General features: G+C 51.9%; 15 protein-coding genes across 15 annotated transcripts; 8 read left to right on the top strand and 7 right to left on the bottom strand.

Moving 5' to 3' along the window:
• Positions 1–805: 805 nt before the first annotated feature.
• On the bottom strand, positions 806–2,424 carry An02g07290 (uncharacterized protein; the record flags this gene model as incomplete). The annotated part of the gene is made up of 3 exons (XM_001399826.3): positions 806–848; positions 903–1,287; positions 1,344–2,424. 3 exons carry the CDS (start codon positions 2,422–2,424, stop codon positions 806–808), a joined length of 1,509 nt encoding a protein of 502 aa, XP_001399863.1.
• A 100-nt stretch (positions 2,425–2,524) lies between these two features.
• Positions 2,525–2,978, top strand: An02g07280 (hypothetical protein; the record flags this gene model as incomplete). The annotated part of the gene is made up of 3 exons (XM_059746407.1): positions 2,525–2,605; positions 2,649–2,797; positions 2,888–2,978. The coding sequence occupies 3 exons, from the start codon at positions 2,525–2,527 to the stop codon at positions 2,976–2,978; spliced, it is 321 nt and encodes a 106-aa protein (XP_059600009.1).
• Positions 2,979–3,482: 504 nt separating this feature from the next.
• Positions 3,483–3,866, top strand: An02g07270 (hypothetical protein; the record flags this gene model as incomplete). Its single annotated transcript, XM_059746406.1, has 2 exons — positions 3,483–3,609; positions 3,721–3,866. The coding sequence occupies 2 exons, from the start codon at positions 3,483–3,485 to the stop codon at positions 3,864–3,866; spliced, it is 273 nt and encodes a 90-aa protein (XP_059600008.1).
• A 220-nt stretch (positions 3,867–4,086) lies between these two features.
• An02g07260 (uncharacterized protein) lies at positions 4,087–6,055 on the top strand (the record flags this gene model as incomplete). The annotated part of the gene is made up of 4 exons (XM_001399823.3): positions 4,087–4,417; positions 4,474–4,550; positions 4,606–4,747; positions 4,800–6,055. The coding sequence occupies 4 exons, from the start codon at positions 4,087–4,089 to the stop codon at positions 6,053–6,055; spliced, it is 1,806 nt and encodes a 601-aa protein (XP_001399860.3).
• A 544-nt stretch (positions 6,056–6,599) lies between these two features.
• On the top strand, positions 6,600–7,743 carry argA (arginase argA-Aspergillus niger; the record flags this gene model as incomplete). Its single annotated transcript, XM_001399822.3, has 3 exons — positions 6,600–6,686; positions 6,784–7,367; positions 7,440–7,743. 3 exons carry the CDS (start codon positions 6,600–6,602, stop codon positions 7,741–7,743), a joined length of 975 nt encoding a protein of 324 aa, XP_001399859.1.
• Positions 7,744–8,451: 708 nt separating this feature from the next.
• On the top strand, positions 8,452–8,875 carry An02g07240 (hypothetical protein; the record flags this gene model as incomplete). The annotated part of the gene is made up of 2 exons (XM_059746405.1): positions 8,452–8,683; positions 8,760–8,875. The coding sequence occupies 2 exons, from the start codon at positions 8,452–8,454 to the stop codon at positions 8,873–8,875; spliced, it is 348 nt and encodes a 115-aa protein (XP_059600007.1).
• A 556-nt stretch (positions 8,876–9,431) lies between these two features.
• On the bottom strand, positions 9,432–12,024 carry An02g07230 (uncharacterized protein; the record flags this gene model as incomplete). The annotated part of the gene is made up of 3 exons (XM_059746404.1): positions 9,432–11,463; positions 11,626–11,712; positions 11,777–12,024. 3 exons carry the CDS (start codon positions 12,022–12,024, stop codon positions 9,432–9,434), a joined length of 2,367 nt encoding a protein of 788 aa, XP_059600006.1.
• Positions 12,025–12,334: 310 nt separating this feature from the next.
• An02g07220 (uncharacterized protein) lies at positions 12,335–12,915 on the top strand (the record flags this gene model as incomplete). Its single annotated transcript, XM_059746403.1, has 4 exons — positions 12,335–12,397; positions 12,429–12,512; positions 12,595–12,750; positions 12,832–12,915. 4 exons carry the CDS (start codon positions 12,335–12,337, stop codon positions 12,913–12,915), a joined length of 387 nt encoding a protein of 128 aa, XP_059600005.1.
• Positions 12,916–12,986: 71 nt separating this feature from the next.
• pepE (aspartic protease pepE-Aspergillus niger) lies at positions 12,987–14,385 on the bottom strand (the record flags this gene model as incomplete). The annotated part of the gene is made up of 4 exons (XM_001399818.3): positions 12,987–13,275; positions 13,334–13,988; positions 14,042–14,192; positions 14,284–14,385. The coding sequence occupies 4 exons, from the start codon at positions 14,383–14,385 to the stop codon at positions 12,987–12,989; spliced, it is 1,197 nt and encodes a 398-aa protein (XP_001399855.1).
• A 35-nt stretch (positions 14,386–14,420) lies between these two features.
• Positions 14,421–14,873, top strand: An02g07200 (hypothetical protein; the record flags this gene model as incomplete). Its single annotated transcript, XM_059746402.1, has 3 exons — positions 14,421–14,454; positions 14,540–14,668; positions 14,791–14,873. The coding sequence occupies 3 exons, from the start codon at positions 14,421–14,423 to the stop codon at positions 14,871–14,873; spliced, it is 246 nt and encodes an 81-aa protein (XP_059600004.1).
• Positions 14,874–15,142: 269 nt separating this feature from the next.
• Positions 15,143–16,839, bottom strand: tbpA (26S protease regulatory subunit tbpA-Aspergillus niger; the record flags this gene model as incomplete). The annotated part of the gene is made up of 5 exons (XM_059746401.1): positions 15,143–16,017; positions 16,083–16,369; positions 16,422–16,520; positions 16,582–16,626; positions 16,682–16,839. 5 exons carry the CDS (start codon positions 16,837–16,839, stop codon positions 15,143–15,145), a joined length of 1,464 nt encoding a protein of 487 aa, XP_059600003.1.
• A 424-nt stretch (positions 16,840–17,263) lies between these two features.
• Positions 17,264–17,709, bottom strand: An02g07180 (hypothetical protein; the record flags this gene model as incomplete). Its single annotated transcript, XM_059746400.1, has 2 exons — positions 17,264–17,490; positions 17,589–17,709. 2 exons carry the CDS (start codon positions 17,707–17,709, stop codon positions 17,264–17,266), a joined length of 348 nt encoding a protein of 115 aa, XP_059600002.1.
• A 294-nt stretch (positions 17,710–18,003) lies between these two features.
• An02g07170 (uncharacterized protein) lies at positions 18,004–19,812 on the top strand (the record flags this gene model as incomplete). Its single annotated transcript, XM_059746399.1, has 6 exons — positions 18,004–18,016; positions 18,075–18,518; positions 18,571–18,878; positions 18,935–19,068; positions 19,124–19,760; positions 19,795–19,812. The coding sequence occupies 6 exons, from the start codon at positions 18,004–18,006 to the stop codon at positions 19,810–19,812; spliced, it is 1,554 nt and encodes a 517-aa protein (XP_059600001.1).
• Positions 19,813–19,993: 181 nt separating this feature from the next.
• An02g07160 (uncharacterized protein) lies at positions 19,994–20,776 on the bottom strand (the record flags this gene model as incomplete). The annotated part of the gene is made up of 3 exons (XM_059746398.1): positions 19,994–20,095; positions 20,159–20,509; positions 20,633–20,776. The coding sequence occupies 3 exons, from the start codon at positions 20,774–20,776 to the stop codon at positions 19,994–19,996; spliced, it is 597 nt and encodes a 198-aa protein (XP_059600000.1).
• A 202-nt stretch (positions 20,777–20,978) lies between these two features.
• An02g07150 (uncharacterized protein) lies at positions 20,979–22,790 on the bottom strand (the record flags this gene model as incomplete). Its single annotated transcript, XM_059746397.1, has 9 exons — positions 20,979–21,053; positions 21,443–21,524; positions 21,594–21,745; positions 21,828–21,860; positions 21,966–22,046; positions 22,143–22,270; positions 22,328–22,392; positions 22,479–22,595; positions 22,729–22,790. Coding segments are annotated over 9 exons (795 nt in total), but the record flags the coding sequence as incomplete, so codon positions are not given.
• Positions 22,791–22,804: the final 14 nt, after the last annotated feature.

The raw sequence follows: 22,804 nt of genomic DNA, 5'->3' as shown, positions 1-22,804 counted from the left end.
AATTTTCTTTTAATCCTTTTCCCCTCTGTCACAAGGCAATAATTTCCGTTGCTTTCTAGATTCGGCTTTCTTTTTAAGTTCAGGTTCCCTTTTATTTTACCCCAAACAGGACAGGACAGGACGGATGTTCTTAAATCACTGGTATTCCACAGGCATGTATGGATGGATGGATGGATGTTCTGAGTTTTTTATCTCGTTGGTTTGCGTTGCTTTGTCATACTTAACCTCTTTTATCCCTCCATTGTTTCCATTGCCAATGGAGTTGACTTTCCTTTTCATCTGTTTACCAGAGTCCCTAAATCAATGAACAAATTATCTACATAATTCCACGTTCTAGGTAGTAGTAGAAAAAGTGTTTTGGATCACGGTCATGCTTATCCGGTGCTCCGGAGGTGGGGGTCCTCTATAAACTTATCCATGTTGGATATTAAGTTCAAGATTGTGTCTCATTTTCCATTATAACTAGATCATAATCTGTGAAACGAGTGTAGTATACAGCAATCTCATCATTATACACGCTCAAATACATGACAAGAATCAATGAAAGATAGGAATTAAGAGATAGTACGACGAGGTAGAAAAAAGGTTCTGCTATTTGGCGCACCCTATAACCCCCCACTCAGGCTGTCGTCTGTTTTTCCAGTCCAGTGTCGTTAACGCCTGCCTATCTTCTAAAGGAACCAGTTCTCAATCTGTTCAAGGCTCAATAACATCCGAGGAAGAAACGCTAGAACAACGATATACGCTACCCAAATAAAATTCGTCGAGTCATTAGTTGATTAATGGTATCGTAAGTAGTGGTCATTCAAGGGATGAACATTGCGGCGACGGTCATGAAGCCGAAGTATCTGAGCCGTGTGGTTAGTTATTGTACTGTAGTAGAGGAGACCGGGAAGACATACATAGTGGCACATCTCCAGCCATCTCGAGAGTCAACGAGCTGGTCTGCGCTGGTGGAGTTGGTGGAGGCAATGATGGACGCAGCGACTCCTACGAGTGCGACTACAACAAGACGACCGGAGAACTCAGAGATCATGCTGAATGCGAGCAATGGTAGGAGAATGGCCGTAGAGGCAATGATGATGGTGGTGAAGATAGGCTTCGCGGTCGATGTAGAAGCCATGCGTGGAGTTAGAGAGATAAGGTCTTTGGAGTAATCGAGGAAACGTGTCTCAGCGGTGATGACGGGGTTGGTTTGCTTCATCCAGTTCCGGTAGGTGTCGATATCCTGCGTCGAGGCACGGGGGAGCGTTTGAAGGACCCTACTATATGCGCTGAGGGCATTATCTAGAAAAAGGGTTGTTAGCATTTGTATCGATGATTGGCGGGCAACTGGCACTTACTATATTGTTCGGTCTTTCGGGCTAGCGCTCCCAGGAGCTCCTCACGTCGGTAGTGGATGGAGGAGTACACCTGTGCTTGGGCATCCATACGCCGGGAGGCAGGGAGCATTTTTGTCCCCTCTTGTTCGGCCGTCGCGGCCCGTTGCAATTCCTCATACTCGTCCACTAGACGCAGGTCTTCCTCCATTTGTGCGATCTCGTCCTGAAGATGAAGCAGGACGCGATGGTTGAGATTCTCAAACCGGCGATACAGAGGAGGGAGACGGGGCTCTTGGCTCTCTGTGGCCGAGCTCAGCCGGGTAGCGAGAAGGCTATATCCGGAGATCTCTGAGGAGGATTTGGTGTTGCGTCTGTTCCGCCGTGTGGGCCGGTGAAGGTCTTCTTCAGGGCTTCGCGGCGGTGATGGGGGTAGTGGCGACCGATGAAGAGAGACAGAATTCTGAGGGTAATAGGTCTCCGGTCTTGCGTTCAAATCCACGCTTCGTTTCTCATAGTAGTTCGAGCCGTCGGGGAACGCCCCTACCGCACTGTATGCCCCATCCAGTGAGGGTTTATGTGCGGGGATGTGGTTCTTCACTGTGTTTGAGGTGACGGTGCTTGGGGAAATGTCAATTGAGCTAGGAGTCTTCTGAGTGTTCGCTGAGGACTTGGACATTATGGACGAAGTACGGCTGCGGGTATCAGTCCCTTGAGCGGCGGGGCGATACATCTGACGGACAGCGTTCTTGTATGCCCCCTTGGCATTATTGTTGGGTACGCTATGTAGCTGATGATGTTCGTACTCGTCATCAGACGAATCATCCGTTGTAGTCGAATTGTCTTCKAGGTACTCGAACACGTTGGGTGCTTTGCGATCGGAATCATGCTTGTTCTGAGTTGCTTGTGGCCGCGTTGTGGACCCGTTGCTGTTGCTCTTTGATATAGTAAATTGGGTTTGGCTGTCTACCTTGGGTTTGTCCACTGACAGTTTGGGGCCTTTGGTGGAATGCGAATTCGAAGAAATGACCGAAGCCGTGGACGCTCTGCTCGTCCCATCTTTTTTAGACTTTTTGGAACGAGTAGAGCTAGAGTAGAATGGCATCATGGGTAGATTGGGTAATTAATAGCGGTCAATATGGTAGCTTCAGAAGGCCGCAGCGAAAACTAGTGTTTCCGGCTTCAGGCCATACCCCAAAAGATGAATGGAGAGAACAATCAGAGTGTACTCTGAGGTGGTGACGGTGTTTGGAGGGGAAGCACCCAAGGCATATCAAGGGAGAAGGGTAGGGCCTCAGAGACGGCGCGAATCTCGGACGAGGGTTCAAGAATGTAGGACAGAATGCGGTTGATAGGTCTCTTCCTCCCTGTGTAGCGGATCGGAATTCCCTTGACAAGCGTAGTTTGAAGATCACTGAGGGACTATGGATCCCTCCAATGGAGATCCCGCCGATTAGCCGGTTCTTAGATCGGTTGGGGTCTAGGCAGTATAAAGAGAGCGAGAAAAAGAGAAAAAGTATAGATCGAAGGTAGACAGGACGAGAATCAGAACCGGAAATAGTCAACAGTAAATACTGGATGGACAAGGCGAATCAGCCCCCAACATCCAGGACGAAGATGAGACAGATCTCCGACAACAGCGACGAAGGAGAGCGCTGAACAGGTCCTTTTTTTGGACGCGAGGCAGCCTTGAGGGAGTCTCATTCGTGGTGGTAGGCGCCCCGAGTTCCTGATCTGCTCCGATCGCGAGGGGCACTTCCCTGTCAGACGGGAAGGACTGATGGTTTCTTTTTCTCGATTGCGAGATGGACGATTTATTAATACATTGGCTGAAAGGTGAGAGTGGTACAGAAGGAAGCGCAATGGAGAGCAGCGAAAGGAAGAGGGAGAAGTAAAGTGAGAGAAGAAATAAAGTAGTAAAAAGTGGGATGTGGAGGATCCACATGCGGTGGTTGAAGAGCAACTCGACTCTTTTTCTATACTACAAAACCATGCGGGCTCTCACTTGGGATCACTTGGGATCATCTGTCCCCCTCCACCATCGCTCGAGGCACTCATTTACTGGTACATCCTCGAAGTTTATGCTGCGTTGGCTGACGGTGACTCGCTGCCGATCCCACCTTGCATGACTGAAATTCTTCGGCGTTATCGTTGTTGGACACGATGGCTAAGGTCATCCATCCCGGCGATGAGTTGGTGAGAAGCCATTCATGTGCTGGGATTCTGTCCAGAGAGCCGAGGGATTTGGGTGGACGCCACTCAACAGTGTTTCGCCCTGCCTCTTATGTTCGTATTTAGCTTTTATCCCGCTCTCATATTTCTGCTTTGTTCCGCTGATCCGCGGGTTGAAGTTAAATGCATGACATTCCTTTCCTGGATGCTCTGGAAGCATGACTTGCAGCAGAACCGCTGGCACTGGCTGCGGCCGAGAATGTTCACAGCGCATCGCGAATAGGATGTCCTGGAACATCATTCGGGCATATCCTCATTGGTGCAGAGGATGATTATCTCATTAGTATTCCCGTCAGTTCCATCTCCTTCATTTAATTTAGTGTCTCTATATTGACTATCTCACTGATTGTATATCAGCGGTGAGGGTAATTACCGTATGGTACGGGCCGTGATCTCCGCCGCGCTTAATTCCCATTCAGATTCCAGACTCAAGATTCGTGCCAATTTCTCTGCCATCCCTCCCACCGCGACCAGCCCGATCTTCTCTACCTCTTGCGGATCCATCCTTTCGCCTACCTTCCTCGCCCTCGGGCTCATGCTTCGACCGTGGCTTCGGCAGTGCCCGCGAGCAACCCGCTCGCTCGCCTGCCCGCAATGCCATCTTCCCCGGCCGCAGACTGCCAGGCGCGCCCTTAGGCCCCTCCCTGCCTTGTCCCTTTCGCATCCTATCCGATCCCTCCAAACAACTACTACTGAGTCGCCGGACCGCATTCCCCTGCGAAAGCAGCTGAAACAGGATGCCAAGGCTGTCAAGGCGCGCAAGCGACAAACTCGAGAGAATGAGGAGGCATCCCGAGAGAAGTGGGAGTTGACCGTGGGCATTGAGATCCACGCGCAGTTGAACACAGAGTCCAAATTATTTTCGCGTGCGTAACTGGACTGTAGGCGATTGGGTCGAATTGTCTGGCTGATCGCTGAGCAGGAGCGTCTACGTCATCTACGGATCTTCCCAACTCGAACGTTGCTCTGTTCGATCTGGCATTCCCGGGGTCGCAACCGGTTTGTGGATAAATTCTCTATGCATGAGGTGCAGGTACTTACACATATGGTGTAGGAGTTCCAAATCGCAACGCTCCTCCCCGCCCTGCGCGCCGCCCTTGCATTGAATTGCGAGATACAGCCAGTCAGCAAATTCGACCGCAAGCATTACTTCTACCAGGACCAGCCGGCCGGATACCAGATCACTCAATACTATGGTAATCCAGCATCCTCTCTCCCCCCGCAGATGAGCGCTCTAACTCAGGGTAGAGCCTTTTGCAAAGAATGGCTATGTAGACCTGTTCCGCCACGACGGCATTGCGCCTGAGGACGGCGACACGGTTCGCATTGGCATCAAGCAGGTTCAAATGGAACAGGATACCGCCAAGTCGCAAGAATACCCGCCCTCAACGCAACTACTCGACTTCAACCGTGTCTCCCACCCCCTCGTCGAGATCATCACTATGCCGCAGATCCATACTCCCGCCACCGCGGCGGCCTGTGTTCGGAAGATCCAGTCCATCTTGCAGTCGTGCAATGCGGTGACAACTGGCATGGAGCTGGGAGGTCTGCGGGCTGACGTCAACGTCTCTATCCGCCAGCGAGGTGACACAGCCGGCACGCATCAGTACGGCGGCATCGGCGGACTCGGACAACGCACGGAGATCAAGAACTTGAGCAGTTTCAAGGCGGTCGAGGATGCCATCATTGCGGAGAAGAACCGGCAGATTGCCGTCCTTGAGAGTGGCGGGGTGGTAGAAGGTGAGACCCGCGGCTGGACGATCGGAAGCACCGAAACGCGCAAACTACGAGGCAAAGAGGGGGAGGTCGACTATCGCTATATGCCCGATCCGGATCTCCCACCTCTCTACATCGGTGCCGATCTCGTGGCAGCGCTCCGAACCAATCTTCCAACGTCCTCGGATGCGCTCATTGAGCTACTGGCCGGGCCGGAGTATGGGCTGCCCATCGAGGACGCGAAGCCGCTGGTGGAACTGGAAGACGGCGCGCGGTTGGAGTACTACCAGGAGGTCGTGGACCTCCTGCGAGCGCTGCAGTCGGACCAGGATCCCAAGGCGCAGAAAGGACTGGCGCGGGTGGCCGGCAATTGGGTTCTTCWCGAGCTTGGGGGCTTATGGGCTAAAGCGGAGGAAGCGTGGGATGCGGCGCGGGTGCCTGCCCCGACACTGGCCGCGCTGATCGACCAGCTGCAGCGGAAGCACATCACAGGACCCACGGCGAAGCAGGTACTTGCCATGGTGTTCGCGGGGGATGAGCGGCCGATCCCCCAGCTGCTGGAGGAGGAGAACCTGCTGCTGCGGCCACTGTCGCGCGAGGAGTATGTAACGCTGGCGGAGGCAGCAATCAGCTTGAACCCGGCAATGGTCGAACAGATCCGACAGAAGAACCAACTGGGCAAGCTGGGATGGTTTGTCGGGCAGATGATGCGTATGGGCGAGAAGGGACGAGTGGAAGCGCCGAGAGCAGATGCGATTCTGCGGGAGTTGATCCTGGATCAACGATAAGGTGTACCTGTACTCTGTATAGTATGTTGTAAGATAAAAGCAATAGATAGCAATAAGCATGCATGATACCCATCACACGGCGATTCCCCCACCCTTATCCCCGAGTGTCATCTGTCGGAAGTGAATTGCTAATGGAAACGGGCGGAGGAAGTGGATGCTCTCCTGGACCTGTACTTAGGGGAACAACCGTTCCCTAAAAGCAGGTCTTAGCGATCGCGGACGCCCCACGGCTGAGAATGCTTTTAACCGGCTCGTCGCCCCTGCAATCCGGTTTCATTCTTCTTTCTTTCAGTATTATTCTCTCTCTCTTCTTCTTCATTCCTCTCTTCATAACCTTCTTCTCTTTCCTCTCTTGCTCTTCTAAGGGTCCAACTTCTGTTGGTGGTGCTTTGAAGTCTACCTCGGATCGTCCCCACTCACGATCTTATCTCATCTTTGGGTCCGCCCTTCTAGAACCTTTTCTTTTTCTTCTTCATCCCACGCGACTTACCCCTCCAACTCTTCCCCTCACCTCTTCTCCCCCTCTCTCTCTCACATTATCACCATGACTTCTCCTTCGACAATTCGGCAGAGATTCCTCTCCAAGCCCAACCAGCTGGGCGTCGTGGCCGTTGGTTTCAATGGCGGGCAGGTACGTACAAAGAATTTCATGACGACGGATCCGTCGATCATCTAGTAGCGTGCATAGTAGGAACAAACCCCCCACTAACCACGCACTCTGGCCACAGTGCAAGATGGGCGTCGAAGCAGCCCCGATGGCTCTCGTTCAAGCCGGTCTGCTCGAGCAACTGCGCGACGATCTGGGCTACGAACTGCACTATGACGAAAAGGTCCACCACTACGAAGACAAGATGCCCGAGTCCGACCCCGACCACCGCGGCATGAAGAAGCCCCGGTCGGTCAGCGCCGTTACCGAGTCACTGAGCGCCCAGGTCTACGAGCACGCCAAGGAGGGCAAGTTCGTGCTGACCCTGGGTGGTGACCACTCCATCGCTATCGGTACCATCTCCGGCACGGCCAAGGCTATTCGTGAGCGACTGGGCCGTGAAATGGCTGTTATCTGGGTGGATGCGCACGCTGATATCAACGTCCCTGAGATGAGCCCTAGTGGTAACATCCACGGTATGCCCATGGCGTTCTTGACGCGCTTGGCTCGTGAGGAACAAAAGGATATCTTCGGCTGGCTGCAGGATGAGCATATTATCAACACCCGCAAGCTGGTATACATCGGTCTTCGGGATGTGGATCGCGGTGAGAAGCAGTTGCTTCGTGAGCATGGCATTAAGGCGTTTAGCATGCATGATGTTGATCGGTAGGTTTCCTCCTCCACCTTCTTACCCTTAAGTATCCTCCGATGATGCAGTGGTGTTCTGACAACCTGCAGGTACGGCATTGGCCGCGTGGTCGAAATGGCCCTGGCGCACATTGGCAATGACACGCCGATCCACCTGTCGTTCGACGTCGACGCGCTGGACCCGCAGTGGGCGCCTAGCACGGGTACCCCTGTGCGTGGTGGACTGACGCTGCGCGAAGGTGACTTCATCTGCGAGTGTGTGCACGAGACGGGCAACCTGGTGGCGATGGATTTGGTGGAGGTGAACCCCAGCCTGGAGGAGCATGGAGCTAGCGACACTATTCGGACGGGATGTTCGATTGTGCGGAGTGCCTTGGGAGATACTCTGCTGTAGGTGCAGTGGCTGCGAATACTTATGGAAAGAACTAGAGTAGACTAGATAACTAATGAGCAATCTGAAACTAAATCAATATTAAAGCTTATCCGGAGTAACATTAGTTAGTGTGAGCTTGACTACTGCGGGATGGATACATGGATGGATGGATGGTTGTAGATACTAAATTTACCCGCCCTGCCACCGCATTAGTTTCGTCCTGCCACCGGAATTTCCAATGCCCATCATGAGTAGTACTCCATAATTGTCTTTCATTCTCTAATTTACTCTTCTTGCATTCTTTCATTAAACTTGTCACTTGTCATTCCTTGATTTTTTTTTCTCCCTCATTTTCTCCATACTCTGATCCCTACACATCAAGCACAGTTCTAGACCCGCCAGGCATCATATCATATCCGCCCAACCCACGCCTCGTCTCGCCTCGCCCCAGCTCCCCATTGCGGTCAACCCCGATGCGTTGTCAATACTAAACAACCTAACCTAAACCAAGTTGAATGAGGTTAAGGCGGAGTCATTGTTTCAGCCTGATGATATAATGCGATCTTTATCTCAGCATACCCCGGAAGATTCTTGATACATACCTACCTACCTACTACACCTTATCTTTCACCACTCTATATACATCACCAACCCAATTGTCTACTACTATATACCAAACACATTTTCCTACTACACACCACCACTCCAAGAAAAAGAAAAACAACTAAAATGGCAATGCGAATCTACCACCGCCGTCCCCGCCGGTACCACTGGCCGGAACTCCAACTCAACATCTGGATCCTAGTGGTTCTCTCATCCTCCGCAATCTGCCTGGGCATATTTGCCTGGTTCATGACAGTCCAAAATGATCTGGGATTAGAAGTTCCTTGGTACGCTAACCCCCAATTCCACCCACCCTCAACCCTTCAACCTACTATACTAACCCCAGAGGACGGGATAGGTTATTCCCCTACATGATAACCACCGGCGCGCTGGGCATCTTCTTCGTAATATTCATCCTGATCCTGGCGGCGCAGCGCTTTCTCCTTCCGGGGATAATCATAGTAGGGGGGTTTATTCTCTTCGTGCTGTGGTTGACGGGCCTGGTGGAGACATCGCTCCAGCTGTATGGGGTTGTCGCGAACGTGAATGATAATTGTCGGAATTATATCGATAATGTTAAGCCTGTGGCGGATGGGTGGAAGACATTGGCGTGGATTGAGGAGGAGACGATTTGTGAGTGTTACATTCTTTTTTTCCTTCCGGGGGAGGTGTTTGGGGTAAAGGGTATTTGCTAATGGTGTTTGGTGCAGGCAATTGTTGGAGAACGGCGTTTGCGTTTGAATTGGTGAATACGATTTTTTATGTCTGGATGATTATTATGTCGTGGCAGGTTAATCGGGATCTTTATCGATAACTTTCCTTACTTCTTTTTCTGAAGAAAGGAGGGGGGAAAGAGGGGGGGGAGTTATGGTTCAATTCATGTATTATGAGATATGATTGTATGATTTCAATGGATGATATAGAGCTCTTGCTCGGTCTTATACTACTTGGTTACTAGGCATCAGTGGCATGCAGCTATATTCAGTGTTGTATTTTCCTATATATCTCAAACGCCCTCGCTATGCCATCACTTATTGGCAAACATGGCAAACATGGCAATATCACAACGCCAAATACATCCAACTCAAATATCCCAAACCAACTACCTATCCGTTCTCATTTGCAATTTGTTCCTCCGCCTCCGAATTGTAATCCCCTCCCTCAAATGCAGCCATCATCTCGCGCTCCAGCTCGTCATCCTCATCTGCTGGATCCACCTCTGCTGGATCAGGCGGGCTCGACTCTTCAGCAACCTGCTCCGGCTCCTCTGTCCCCGGCTCAGTCGCAGATGCTGTTGTACTTGCTGTCGACTCTACCGTCCCTGCACTGGCTACCTCCTTCAACCCCGTGCTGCGCTCGTATGACCGCTTGATCCGCTGCGATAGCCGCGAGCTTGGCTCGTCGCCCTCGCCAGCACTATCCGTCTCCTGGTCATCGTCGCCCTCGCCGCCTTCTCCTTCCTCGCGCTTCCGCTTCTTGCTGGCAGGAGTGCCTGGTTCATCCATGAATGTGGCTTCGCTGTCGCTCTCGCTCTCATCGTCACTACCCAGGAACTCTTTCAGCTCTTCGTGGACCTCGGCCTGCTCCTCGTCGTCGTAGCCGAGGGGCGACATTTCGGATATGCCTGCGGATTTGAGGATTTCCTCTGTTGCCTCTTCGTCATCCGCTACAGAGTCGCCCGTCGCCTCGTCCGACGATGAGAGCCACCCGCTCTCCGCTACCTCTTTGGATCCCGGTGAGATTGGCTCGCCGCGGTCGTCTGGGTGCACGGGAAGGAGGTACGGTTCCTCCGCTAAGCGCTTCCATTGCGTCAGGCAGTCCAGGAGCCATTGTGTCGTAACGATCTTGACTTTCGGGTACCGAGTTGCTTCGCGCACTTTGNCTGTGCGGTTTCGGCCCGCAACGAGATGCGTGGTSTTCATGTTGATCTTTGATGCAATGACTGCCCCGAAGCTCTTCGCCCAGAGGRAGATGTCGGCGTTTTGTGTATCCGTGCCGAGGGGAAGCACGCCCGAGAACACGAGGGTCACGCCGCCGAGGATACGATGCTTCATGTTGGGCATGATGATTTTGACGTCCGGTACGAGTTTCAGGTCGACGTCCTTCTCCTTGGACGGGGTCTTCTCGCCGCGCAGGGCGGCGACTCGTCCGCCCAGTGCCCGTGAACGTCGTCTGTCGTATTCGTCGAAAAAGTCTCGGTGTACTTGCTCCAAACGTACCTCGAGGTCGAACAGCTCCCGATCGTTGTCCTCCAGTAGGTGATGTCGGTGCTTGCTCATATCTTGTGAGTCGTCTATGCTGCTGGATGTATCGCTGCTCTCTGCTGCATCGTCCTCCGCGTCTAGCTCCTTTTGCTTCTGCAGTAATGGTCGGTCCTCCACTTGATGCATGATTGTCTCCTCTTGTGCATCACTCTGTTCTTGTAGTAGCCTGGGATTATCGCCGCCACCCATGGTTACCAGCTGCTCCAATGTCGATACCTCTGTCTGGTCGTCTCTCTTTGCCGTCGCCCCGTTGACATGATGTTCCGCCAAACCCCCCTTGGCGGCCTTCGCTGCCGGCTTCTCACCCCCTTTGCTGGGAGGTCCCAGCTCCTGCTTCTTCGGGAGGAAACTAGAGTTGATGTCCCCGATGCCGACGAAGAAGTCGTACGGCGACACCTTGATGAGATTGGGGTTCCAGCGCCAGACGTCCCCGCGGTCATCGATAATGACGACCATCTTGGTGTCCACCGGGAATAGCCGGTGCAGGTTCTTGGCCACCAAGCTGCCACTCTCATCTCGGCTGAGAATACGGTCACCAAAAAGTTTGCGGTCTGGATCTATGATACTAGCGATATGTTGCGCATAGGACCTCGTTCCCATGGTGTAGATATGCAGCTCATACATCTCCGACACATTCTGCAGAAACGACTCTAGCCCTGGTCGTAGCTTCACATAGTACCAGCACCCGCGCATTCCCGGCCCATCGTCTACCAGCTGAAACGCACGCACATCGCTCAGAAGCCTGATAATTCGGGTTCTCCTTATCCTCCATCCACTCTCCGACAGTCGGGTCGACGGTAGCATGAATAATGGTTTGGTCCAGATCGACGACAAGCGATAGTTTCCGATTCGCCAGTAAGCGGCGCTTCGCATCCTCTTCAACCCGCGTAGCTTCTTGTTCACTAACAGTCAACGTAGTATTATCGTGGGCCATTTGAATCGGCGCCCGATGCACATCAGTCACCTCGGTATTGTACGAAAAACTGCACCACAATCGTAAGTCAGGCCCAACACAAAAACACCCGGGACCACTTACTCAGTCATATCCTTGCCACAAATGGCACAGAGCCCACCAAACTGAACCTCATGAGCACATGGCTCATCGATTTCCAAAACATCGACCCTAACCAAATATTAGCATCCCGATACCAGATCCAAACACATCACAGCAGGGCGTCGGAACATACGGCTCATCAATAACATCCCCCTTTGAAATCTTCCACTGCACCACCTCCCCATCAACCGTCGACTCAAACTTCGTCGGAAACTTGCGCTTCACATCCACCTTATTTCCCAGCCCATCCCCCTCCGTCACAGTCGTCTGGTACACATACCAGAACAGCGCCTCATCCCGTTCCACCTTATCACCGGGCTGTTTCAGCAGCGACGTGACGGTGATCGGGTAATGGAGGCTAGGCGGTAACCGGAGAAGCATGCCTGGATAACTCTTTCACACGGCTCGGCTCAGCAAGCTCTCCTAGTATATGTAGGTATCCAACCCCCCTCCTGCCTCCCTAGCACCGAGAGCGAGGCAGTGTCGGGCGAGGGGCCGCGGACGGGTTTGTTTTCGATAGCGAAAGGAAAAGAAAGGAAGAAAGGAAAGGATCGAGCTTGAAGCTATGAAGCCATTCCCGAAACTTCGGCCGTCGGGAGGAACAACAGCAAGCTAGCTTGATCGCAGCGGCGCACGAGAATCTCGATACGAATAAGTGTGCTTAAATGGAACGAGGTCAGGTGGACAAGTGATGGAGTTGTCGCGGGATGGTTCGCCACGCCAGGACGCGACGAAGACAATAAGGCGGGCGCGGGTTTGCGCTGTGGAGATGTGTTGGGTTAGAGGTTGAGAGCGGGTCAATCTGGGCTCGTGTTATCGAGCGCAGACTAAGTGACAGGGAAGCGATCGGATATGAAGATCGAAGAGCGGTTGAATAGAAGGGCAGGCGTGGGAGGATGATGAAACAAAGACCGAGCAGAGAGAAAGCCTGGATGGAGGAGGTGGTGAGAGCGTGATGAAGAAGGCTTGGCTGCCAAGAGCGCTGCTTGGGTTTGGCGCCTGGCCTGTGCGGGGCGAGACTCGCCGGCCCAGACTTCGGCTGGTACCGCGGTTGCTGGTTATTGTGACTGCATCACACGGTTTACGCCATTTGCATTCATGTTTAAGGTGTTACTATCATATTTCATACAGTCAAGATTCTCAGTGCCCAAATAAAGGTCAAATAATATCACCGGCTTTCCATTGAAGATCCCTAGAATCTATCCGGCAACCGCTGCAAACATGAGGAAAACCATTCACAACATCACGTGTGTTCGTCTGCAAAAATCATAGATCAAGCTACAAGAAGCAATAATGACAGCAMCAGCTGCATCATAGATACCACATCAACCCGCAGAACTAATTTACTTGGCCTTGGCCAGACCAACAGCGCTGTTGCCCAGGTCATACACGCTGTACCACTTGCGCAGGAACGCATCGCCCAAAATGGCCAAGGGACCAACCGGCTCAGGGAAGTCCATGCCCATGAAGGCACTGACGCAAGAGCCCTGCACCTCCAAGGTGTAGTCATACGAGGAGATGGTGAAGTTGTGGCCGGCAAGGGTGAAAGTAACATCGGGCAGGGACGAGCGCTTGTCGCAGTCAACGGTGTACTGGCCGGTCCAGCCCTTCTTAGCACCGATCTGAGCATTGCTAGAAGGTTGTTAGCAGCATTTCTTTTCAACCCAGGAATCCGAAGAATTCGACTTACATCATCTCAGCCAGGTCAGCAGGCAGAGCAATCAGGGAGGTACCAGTGTCCAGAATGACACCGGTGTTCTCCATCTCAGCAACATCATCGCCAAGAGCAATGGCGTCAAGCTCAACCTCCCAGTAAGCCTTGCGACGGAGGGGAATCTTGATCAGCTCGCCGGTGTAGTGGTCCTTGTCGACACCACCGAAGGTCGCCACGGACTCGTCACCCTCCTTGTTGGTATCTCCAAGGTAGAAGGCAAAGACCGGCTCGTCGAGGAGTCCCTGGTCAAGCATGTTGTAGAAGGGAGGAACAATCTTGTTCACGGAGATGGTGTCATAACCCAAGCCGAGAATGCCATCGAACCGGCCGAAGGCAAAGGCAAGGCCAGGCTCATTGGTCGCCTCAGCGAAGTCCTGTCCCTTGACCTTCAGGTCGCCAATCTTCAGGGTGTCCTGAGAAATGAATCCGCTAAGGCTGCCAGAGCCGTACTTGATGGCGAATTCACTGCCATTCTTGTGATACGTACTGGAGGCAGACGAATCATACTTGTTGTGGAGGTAGCAGGCGATAGAGCTGCATTCGCTCGAAGGAACCCAAAGGTTCGAGCTGCCAGTGTCCAGGACAACCTTGAACTTCTGGGGGGGAGTACCCAGCTCGATCTCAGAGAAGTCTATGGCAGGAAGGGTCAGCAGTTGCAGCCATAAGAAGACGGTATCTCCATACACTGTGCGTTCAGGAAGTTGTCCACCAGAACATCATGACGGCTCATGTCATTGATAGGGTTCTCCTCGACCAGCTCTTTGTGGATGGACGGGCGGATACCCATGTACTTCTGGCCCAGAGCGCGGACATGGGCGTCGATGTTATGCGTGTACTATAGACCACGAAATCAGCTTTGAATGGTTCTGGAGCTTCTTTGAAGCTAACTAGCTAAAAAAAACAAAGCAGTGAAAGACCACACTCACAAGCTGCTCTTCCAGAGGCACCTTGTTAAGCTTGAGCTTGTGAACCTCGGCGGAGGCACAGCCCAACAGCACGGATGCTGTGAGCAAGGAGGCTGACTTCATGATGGGCGACGGCGGAAACGGCTACCCAGCGGGATATGATGGACTGGGCCAAACGACTGAATGATGCACGTATGAATAGAAAATGATGATAGAGACAAAGAACGATGAAGAAGAGATGGAGGATAGCAAGGGAAAAGAGGAGGTCTGGGGGTAGGGAAGAGTGATGCGGGTGACTTGGAGCCGGGCGGCGCTGGTTGCGGAGCGACCTGCCAGGTCGCAGCCAATGGTTGGCCAGCCCGGCTGCGTCATTTGGCAAGGGGATCGTCACGGGTTATCGCTCCAGGTGATTGTAGCTGCCAGGTCTTCCAGGTACATCTTCTCTAGGCTCTTAACGATCAGGTACAATAAGCCTGATCTAGCTATCCTATCTTTCCATCATTATATCTACCTTTGAGTCTCATTCAGAGCTGTCTGGAAGGTCTCCTTGCTACCTGAGGCCTTATCGTGATGGTCGGATCACGCGAATCCGAGCGCGGGTGATGATGTAAGACCGCCTTAGGTTCCCGGTGCCTGCCTACTTCAAACTAGCGCAACCGCCTTACCAAACTAGCCAACAGCTGCGGACAGGTCCTATCTACCTATCGCTGACCTGTCTACCAAGTAGGCAGCAGACAGCCAGACACGTACTCCTGTAGATCATGGGAAGCTCGGGTAGCCGTCCAACTGGAGCTTACATATGCTAAATCACCGCCCCAGCCAAGTGGCGGTATTAACGTGGGTTACAGTTCTACAAGGTACTTGGCCCCAACCGATAAGACTACCCCAGCGGAATACCCAATGCGTCAGTCGTTGTCCTAATATGAAATAGCCTAGATGTTGATAATACAGCTAACGGTCCCCCTGTTCGCCTTGCGTAATCCGATATCCAGCCTGATGCACGTCCCATACTTGATTTACCGGTAGAATTCGAGTCTATATGCTTGGTTAGCCATGTCCCGATCGCGGGTAGATTAGAAAATGTCCCGTACCTATCCGCTTCCTGTCCGGTCTTCACCTGGGCGGCGTAAGCATCCTCGAGATCAGACTGGATGATGTTGTAACGGTTCTTCCGGACAGCACGGAGACCCGCCTCTTGCATGATAGCGGCAATGACCGCACCCGAGAGGGGCTCATTGCGCACAATCAGCGAGTCCAGGTCAACTTCCGGCGAAAGCGACATCTTGGATGCTATCGTAGAGAAAATCAACCGGCGCTCACGCCGGTCGCGCAAAGACGGGAACTCGATCTTCCGGTCCAGACGACCCGGACGTAGCAAGGCCGGATCCAGAGTATCGGCTCTGTTGGTGGCCATGATAACCTTGACATTGCTCGACTGCTCGAATCCATCCATCTGGTTGAGAAGCTCCAGCAGAATACGCTGCACCTCACGGTCTGCACCGGTCTGGGCGTCGAAACGCTTCGTGGCGATGGCATCAATCTCATCGATGAAAATGATGGCCGGGGAGTTCTCCCGCGCCATTCTGAAAACATCACGAACCATGCGAGGTCCTTCACCCAGGTATTTCTGAACGAATTCCGAGCCGTTTACACGGATAAAGCTGGCGGTTGTGCTGTTTGCCACCGCCTTGACCAGCATGGTCTTACCCGTACCGGGAGGGCCGTAAAGGAGAACACCGCGAGGAGGGTCGATACCTATTTCCAGCATCAATACTCTGCTCTTACCAATGAGAACAGCAATAAGAGGAGACTAAGCTCACCGATCTGCTTGTAAAGGTCAAATTGCGTCAAGGGCAGCTCGACTGCTTCCCTGATCTCCTGCTTCTGCATGTCAAGACCACCAACATCCGCATAGGTCACATCAGGCTTCTCATTCTCGCCCAGCATAGCGATGGAGGAGTCAGCCTCCGGAGGTAAGATATCGACAAGGGCGTTGGAGTGACGGTGGAGTGCGACCGAGGACGAAGGCTTGAGCTTCTCGCGGTCGAGCGTGGACAGGATACGGACGACATAATTCGAACCGGTCGACGACTGCACAATACCGGTACTGCAATAATTAGTTATTGGTTCCATGTCGAAAGCTCTGCGCGGCACCATACTTCTGATCGATCGCCTCCATGAACTGGCCGATAACCAAAGGCACACTCTGTATCCGCTTGATCTCTTCCTGCGCACGAACAAGTTCTCTCTTCAAGCTCCTGCACGGGTAGCAGACGTTAGCTCGGGCATGAAAAGCTCGGAGGAAGATGGTATATAGCTTGCCTTTGCTCATCCTTGATGTACTCCTCCTGAAGCTGAATGTACCTGTTATTGAAGAGTCAGCATGTGCCGCGGCAACATCATCACCGTTAGAACATACTCTAGGTGTCTCTGCAATCTCTTCAGTGTGGCGTATTCATCGCTCCCATCGTTTCCTGTGCCCTCGAGCGAGTCTATGTTGGGGATCGTGTCCAATGGAGCTGCCTTGGTGAGAGGCGTGACGTTGTTCGCCGGGGTCTCGACGGCGACGTCTCCCATGGCGGAAATCTGGTAGTAACCGGAGCGGGTGTGAAAAGAGCAAGCGCAGCTAACTGTAAGTTAAAAAAAGAATATGCCCCAGAGAATAATGGATCGATCAGTGGTGGGCAAGTTGGGAAGGATTTGGCTCGTTGGATCTATTGCGTCGATGCCAGACAGCCCGGCTCACGAAGCTCACGGGTAGAGGTCATGTGACTTGGTAGCTCGGCGGCCCAGCTGATACAGTGGCGCAGGACAAAGCCTTTCGCTCAGTCATGATCGATAGCTAACAAATTGGCACGAACAACTCATTCAATTTCATCGATGGCTAATAAGTGTATTTGGTATATTTCCAGGCTTTGACTTATTCAAAATATAATTACACAATTTGTAAATGTACTTTTGTGGCCTGATGAACGTCTGCTAAAAATTGTTAGCTGCCGATCTATATACTTCGATGGTTCCCGTCAGAAATAGAGGCCCTCCCAACAGTAACAAAAAGCATCCAGCTGCTATTGCGAGACATAGGCCGATATATCTGGGCTTGTACCCTAATCGCTCCTACATCGAATTCATCAATTACTAAGCTATGAGGCTGGCGACGTTTGCTATCATCCTGTACTAGGTAGGACTCAATAACGCCGATTTGGCGGACGACCAAATCGAAGTTGGCTACGGACATACAGATGACTTGCAAAGCGTAACAAACATAAGGCAGTGTGCCTGTGCCCTGTTTGATGAGATAGAGGGTAGATTACATCGAGTTAAACCAGGCATTTGCGGAGGACAAAGAACTCCCCATTCATCAAATCGCGTATAGTACTCCTTCGTAGGCCCGAAGATTCCAGACTCAGTTGGGCTGACTGAATGCCTAAATTGGGAATGGTGCATGGCCCACCATCCACACAGTCACATGACTTATTGATTACCTAATACCATTCATGAAGCCTAATCCGGTAAAATCACCAGCAGGCTGGATATGGAGGCTTATTCTCTGGGTTCAGATAGTAACAAGACACGTTGTGAGCTCTGTTCAGCCAATAGCATCAGCGGCCACAGGGGTTTCGCTGCGAGGGCTTTGGAGATAAGGTGCAGTCCCTGCATGTGATGCCATCGCCTCTATAGGAATTCTACGTCGTCAATTATCCCTCCCATGCGAAAGTGAGCCCGCAGGTTGACGGCGGAATGCCACGAGCTGGTAGGACTGTAATGAGCCATGATATATATGGCAGCTTGATACTTATACACTTGTACAGGTGCCGCTTGCCTGACCTGCCGGCAAAAATGCCGCAAGTGTGATCGTGGCCGTCCGAGTTGTCAACGATGTGTCTCCAAAGGTTTAGTATGTGGAGGATATCCAGAACGGTTTAGGTTCTGCGGAATTGCCAGTCGAGGTAAATGGAAGGGTGCTAGGATACCAACCAGCAGTAGAAGCTCTACCGGTGGTCGATCAGGAATAAGCAATGCTATGTCGGATACCCAGGTGCCACCGGCCCAGGAAGTCACCGAGACTACTCACCTAGACTCGGAGGGTGACCAAGCTTCTGCAGCCATACTCAACGGTAGCTCAAAGACGACACCCAAGGGACTTTCTGTTTCTGAAAAGCCATCCGAAGCTTACAGTCGGCCACTGGTAGAGCTTCCAGACGATGTAACCACACTTCTTGATTCGCCCAACACAGCCAGACTGTTAAGCCACTGTAGGCTTTACCCCTCGGACCATTGTTAGAAAACACTAACAATACGCCGCAGACGATGAGATTATTTGCCCTCATCAGATAGCCGAGGTTGGGGATGACGCGGAGAACCCTTACCGAGCGTATATCCTCCCGCTGGCGCGCAAGAAGATCGGGCTATTGTATGCTGTTCTTGGGCTTTCTGCTTCGCACCTCGGGCGGATAACTGGTGATGAATTCTTACACGAAGCCACGGCGGTTGAATACCGTATGAAAGCTATACGTGCCCTGAGCGAAGAAATTCGGAAGAGCCAAAGGACCTCTTTACTTGAAGACGAACAGGACACCGTCTTAGCGATAATTCAAGTCCTGTTGCTTCATGATGTAGGCTTTGGATGCCCCCATTCGTGGCCTGAGCATCTAAGCTAACATGAAGATAGATTTCTGAATCAGGGGTATCGAGCCATGGCATTCATATTACAGGTGCTATGTCCGTCTGCAAACAACTTTTGATTGCTGAGGGGCTGCATGGCCGACGCCAGCGCGCCATGTTCTTCCTCGGTAACCTGGCTTGGTATGTTGAACCAGGCCTGCTGTTTCCGATACAAGGCTCACTAGTGAACAACCAGGCTTGACATAATTCGAGCGTCCGCTGGCCCCGAGAGAATGTGCTTTTCTCAAGATATTCGCGAGTTAGTCGCTTGCGCCAGCGATAGAAAGTTCGAATTGGTGAATGGGTGCCCGAGAGAAGTCTTTCTGGCTATCGGCGCAGCACTGGAAAAGGCAAAGGAACATACACTGGGCTGGCTTACTTGGGATGAATATCAAATCGCCCTGCTCCTAGCAAAGCACAAGCTCTATGCATGGGACCCAAAGGGAAGAGAGTACCCTAGCCATGATCCTCGCTGGCTATCCATAGCGGAGGCTTTCCAGTTTGCATGTATCTTGCGTATTCTTCGGCTGCTAGACCCGTTGAAGCCAGCTAGCAGCTCTGATATACAGGACTGCGTTCGAAGGATTCTTGACGCGACGGCGACGATTACTCCGGATTGCTCGTTACTGGAAATCCTTGTATTCCCACTCTTTATGGCAGGTTCCGATTGTCTCTCGCGCCATTCGCAGTATTATGTTCTTACGAGATTGCGCGACGTTGAGCGTAGATCGGATTTCCGCAATCCGGTCCCTGTTGATTTACTAAGAAAGGTTTGGGATGCTCGTGCGGCCCAGACCGAAGATGATCATACAAATATCTCATGGACAGCATTTGTAAGTGATAGTTTTCAAATCTCAGGTTTTCCAGGCTTATCATTCGATCTAGACACACTTTCCCGGACTGGCACGGCAGCATGACTACCTAATCATCTAAAGATATACGCACATCGATTACTATCGATAATCATGCTTCGTATTTGCAGGGTCTGAAAATCGCCGGTGGATTGTCTATTGTCTACCTAGAAGTTGATCGCGAATGATGACATATTGTAAATGCTGCTAGATCATTAATTTTCAGAGTCCTTGCGCTGATCAGGATCCATGTTCGTTTCAATCCGACGAATTACGCGGGCTGGATTTCCGGCAACAAAATGAAAAGGAGGAACGCTCTGGGAATTAGATTAACCGATGAGTCCATAAAGACAATAGCCAGCAAATGATGTATAACATACCCTCGTCACCACAGAGCCAGCGCCCACCGTGCTTCCTCGTCCGATAGTAACACCGGCTAAGATGATTACACTGCCTCCTATCCAGACGTCGTCTTCGATATGTACTTCCTTGCCGGCTTCTGGGCCCTCCAGACCTCGTCGCACAGCCGGGTCCATGGGATGGGTAGCCCCGTAGATACAAAGATTGGGCCCGGTAAGCACCCTTTCACCAATTGTCACGAGACATGTGTCCAGGACAAGAAGGTTGAAGTTCAGAAAGGTTTTCTTGCCCACTCTGAAGTTCAAGCCGTGATCGACTGAGATGGGAGGATCGACAAAGGGATCCGTATCTTCAAAAAGCTTCTCATCCTCCTGGGGATTGGGATGGACCGGAGGTAGAGGGCGCGTATCACCTAGGATGCTGTACATCGGGTAGTCAGTTTAAAGAGCGTTCTTAAAGGCCGGTAGAAGATCTTACTCCCGCCAGAGCTCCACCTTGCGACGCCGGGAGACTTGACCAGCTTGATTGAATCTGTCGCATGCTTCTTTGCAGCGTTGTCGATTGGCCTGAAGGTCTGCATCCCAAGCATTGTAGAGCTCACCATTGAGCATCTTCTGCCATTCTATCGATGTCGTCATGGTTCTGATTTGGAATGCTGTCAGGTTATGTGATGCTTAAGAGGAAGAGGCGGATGTGAGATTGTAGCACCATTATATAGCATTTGTGAACGGGCTAAAATAACTTGAATCTTTCGAACTTGGGTCCCATTGTAGAAGTTGTGGCCATTCATGTTCCAGTGCAACGAGCTGGCGGGTTGGGAATACTTCCGAATTAGGCAGTTTATACCTCGGCCGGTGCAAGGTCACAACTTCCAGCTTGTGGATACGCCGAACCAGAACCATGAGGAGGGGTTTGCTGGAGACGATATGATTCACTTTTGTTCTTTCACTATGCATAAGCTGCCGTGCTATAATTATGGGGTTGGATTGATATCTATGCATGCTATCGTGACAGGAAATTAGATAGTAAGGAGACAGCATGCTATACAAAAAACATGAGTACGGTATTCGATGCCGGACGGATTTTGAGACAATGTAACGTCCTCTCACTGTAGCTCAGTTGACAGATGATGCATGTATAATTTCTGCATCACAGATAATAGTATGTTAGTTCATGATCTAGAACAACACCAGTAAGAATCAGGGATCAGGCAGGATCTCAGGCTGCCACTGATGACGTAATACACAACCCGTCATGGCGATTAACTAATCTGCCACCAGGGTCCGCCTACTCAATCGGCTCACCCCTTTCACCCGCTGCCCGACTGCTACCGACCTGTGCTCCTGCTCCTGCTGCTTGCTGCTTGCTGCTGCTCCAGGCTGGTTGCTGCTGCTACGTACTACCGGTAAGATAAAACTTACTGGAAACCCTTACGCCAGTCCCATCCGAACTTACCTATCGTTTCTTGTTCCCTTGTCCCGTCTGGCTGAATTCTGATTCTCGACTCGTGAGGCGCGCCTCTGATCACTCCACGCCCGTCCCCATTCCTGCCTTCCCAACCCCGTGTGCCTCTCCACCTTTCCAGAAGGAGACGCCCCCTCCCTTCCCTTGGGAAGCAAAAAAGGAATCTAGAAATCCAAAATTAATCGGTGCAAATAAAATACCAGTTTTCCAGGTACTGCAGTGTACCGAATCTTTACGGAGCTTTAAGTCCAGGTACGCCTGTCATTCCTCACTATTGATCCCACCCCCCGCTTGTCTCCCAGTCATTGGATTTGCCTTCCACACGCCTCACACAACTGTGGCCACGCACTAAGTGCTGGCCACCCTTTCACCCATTCCTCGGCAGTACCGCGCACGTTGCTCAAAAGCCATCGCTGGTGGTCCTTTCTTCCATGGGTTGCCGGCCTTTCTATGGCTGATCCATCATTCTGCTTTTGATCATTTTATTTTCTGCAGCTTGTTGTCATTCTAAAATCCACCTGAAACNTCCACCCCCCATACTTCCCAAGATCGCCTTGCGATTTGCTGATCGGTCTTCTGCCACTCAGTGCCGCTCGCAACGCCGCTGCTAATCCTCACTGGATTTTCTGCCTTTTTGCGGTACCAGCGACGTTCCATGGTSCCGTGACCTGCTCGATCTCCTCGCAATCTCTCTYTCCGGCCTTCCAACCACTGCTATTCGGGACCGGCCTCCATCCGCTTGTGAGTCGGCATTTTTAGTTGTCCAGCCTTGTCGGTATGTACATCCTGCCTGTCCCTTACAATTTTCCTTTTTAAGAAATCATCAATCCACCCACCCCAGATTATCCCATCCCCCCCCGTCTCTCCCCCAGCTACACGTTGGGGTGGCTGTCCTCGGTGTGGTGTGTGGTCGCTGCTTCGTGTCGCAGAGCGACAGCGCGACACCCTTCACTGTCAGCTTCCTCACCTGACGCGTCTAGACCCTCTTCCACCCTACAAACATGGGAGATTGTGTCATTTACCCCTAAAAAATAAGCTCGTGATGACTGTAACACTGCTGTTCTTATCGGTCGCGTATCGATGATGATCTTGGTGCTCGTGTCATTTTTCTGACAGCTCTGGTTACCTTACAGATGGGTTGGTAAAACCACTCGACATGAATGCCTGGCTAGCCGACGCCTCGAACCCTCCGAACCATGACA

The sequence above is a fragment of the Aspergillus niger genome (assembly GCF_000002855.4).
Source record: "Aspergillus niger supercontig An02".
NCBI classification, from domain to species: Eukaryota; Fungi; Ascomycota; class Eurotiomycetes; order Eurotiales; family Aspergillaceae; genus Aspergillus; species Aspergillus niger.
Note: the sequence above shows the minus strand (reverse complement) of the source record. Positions and strands in the feature narration are given on the sequence as shown.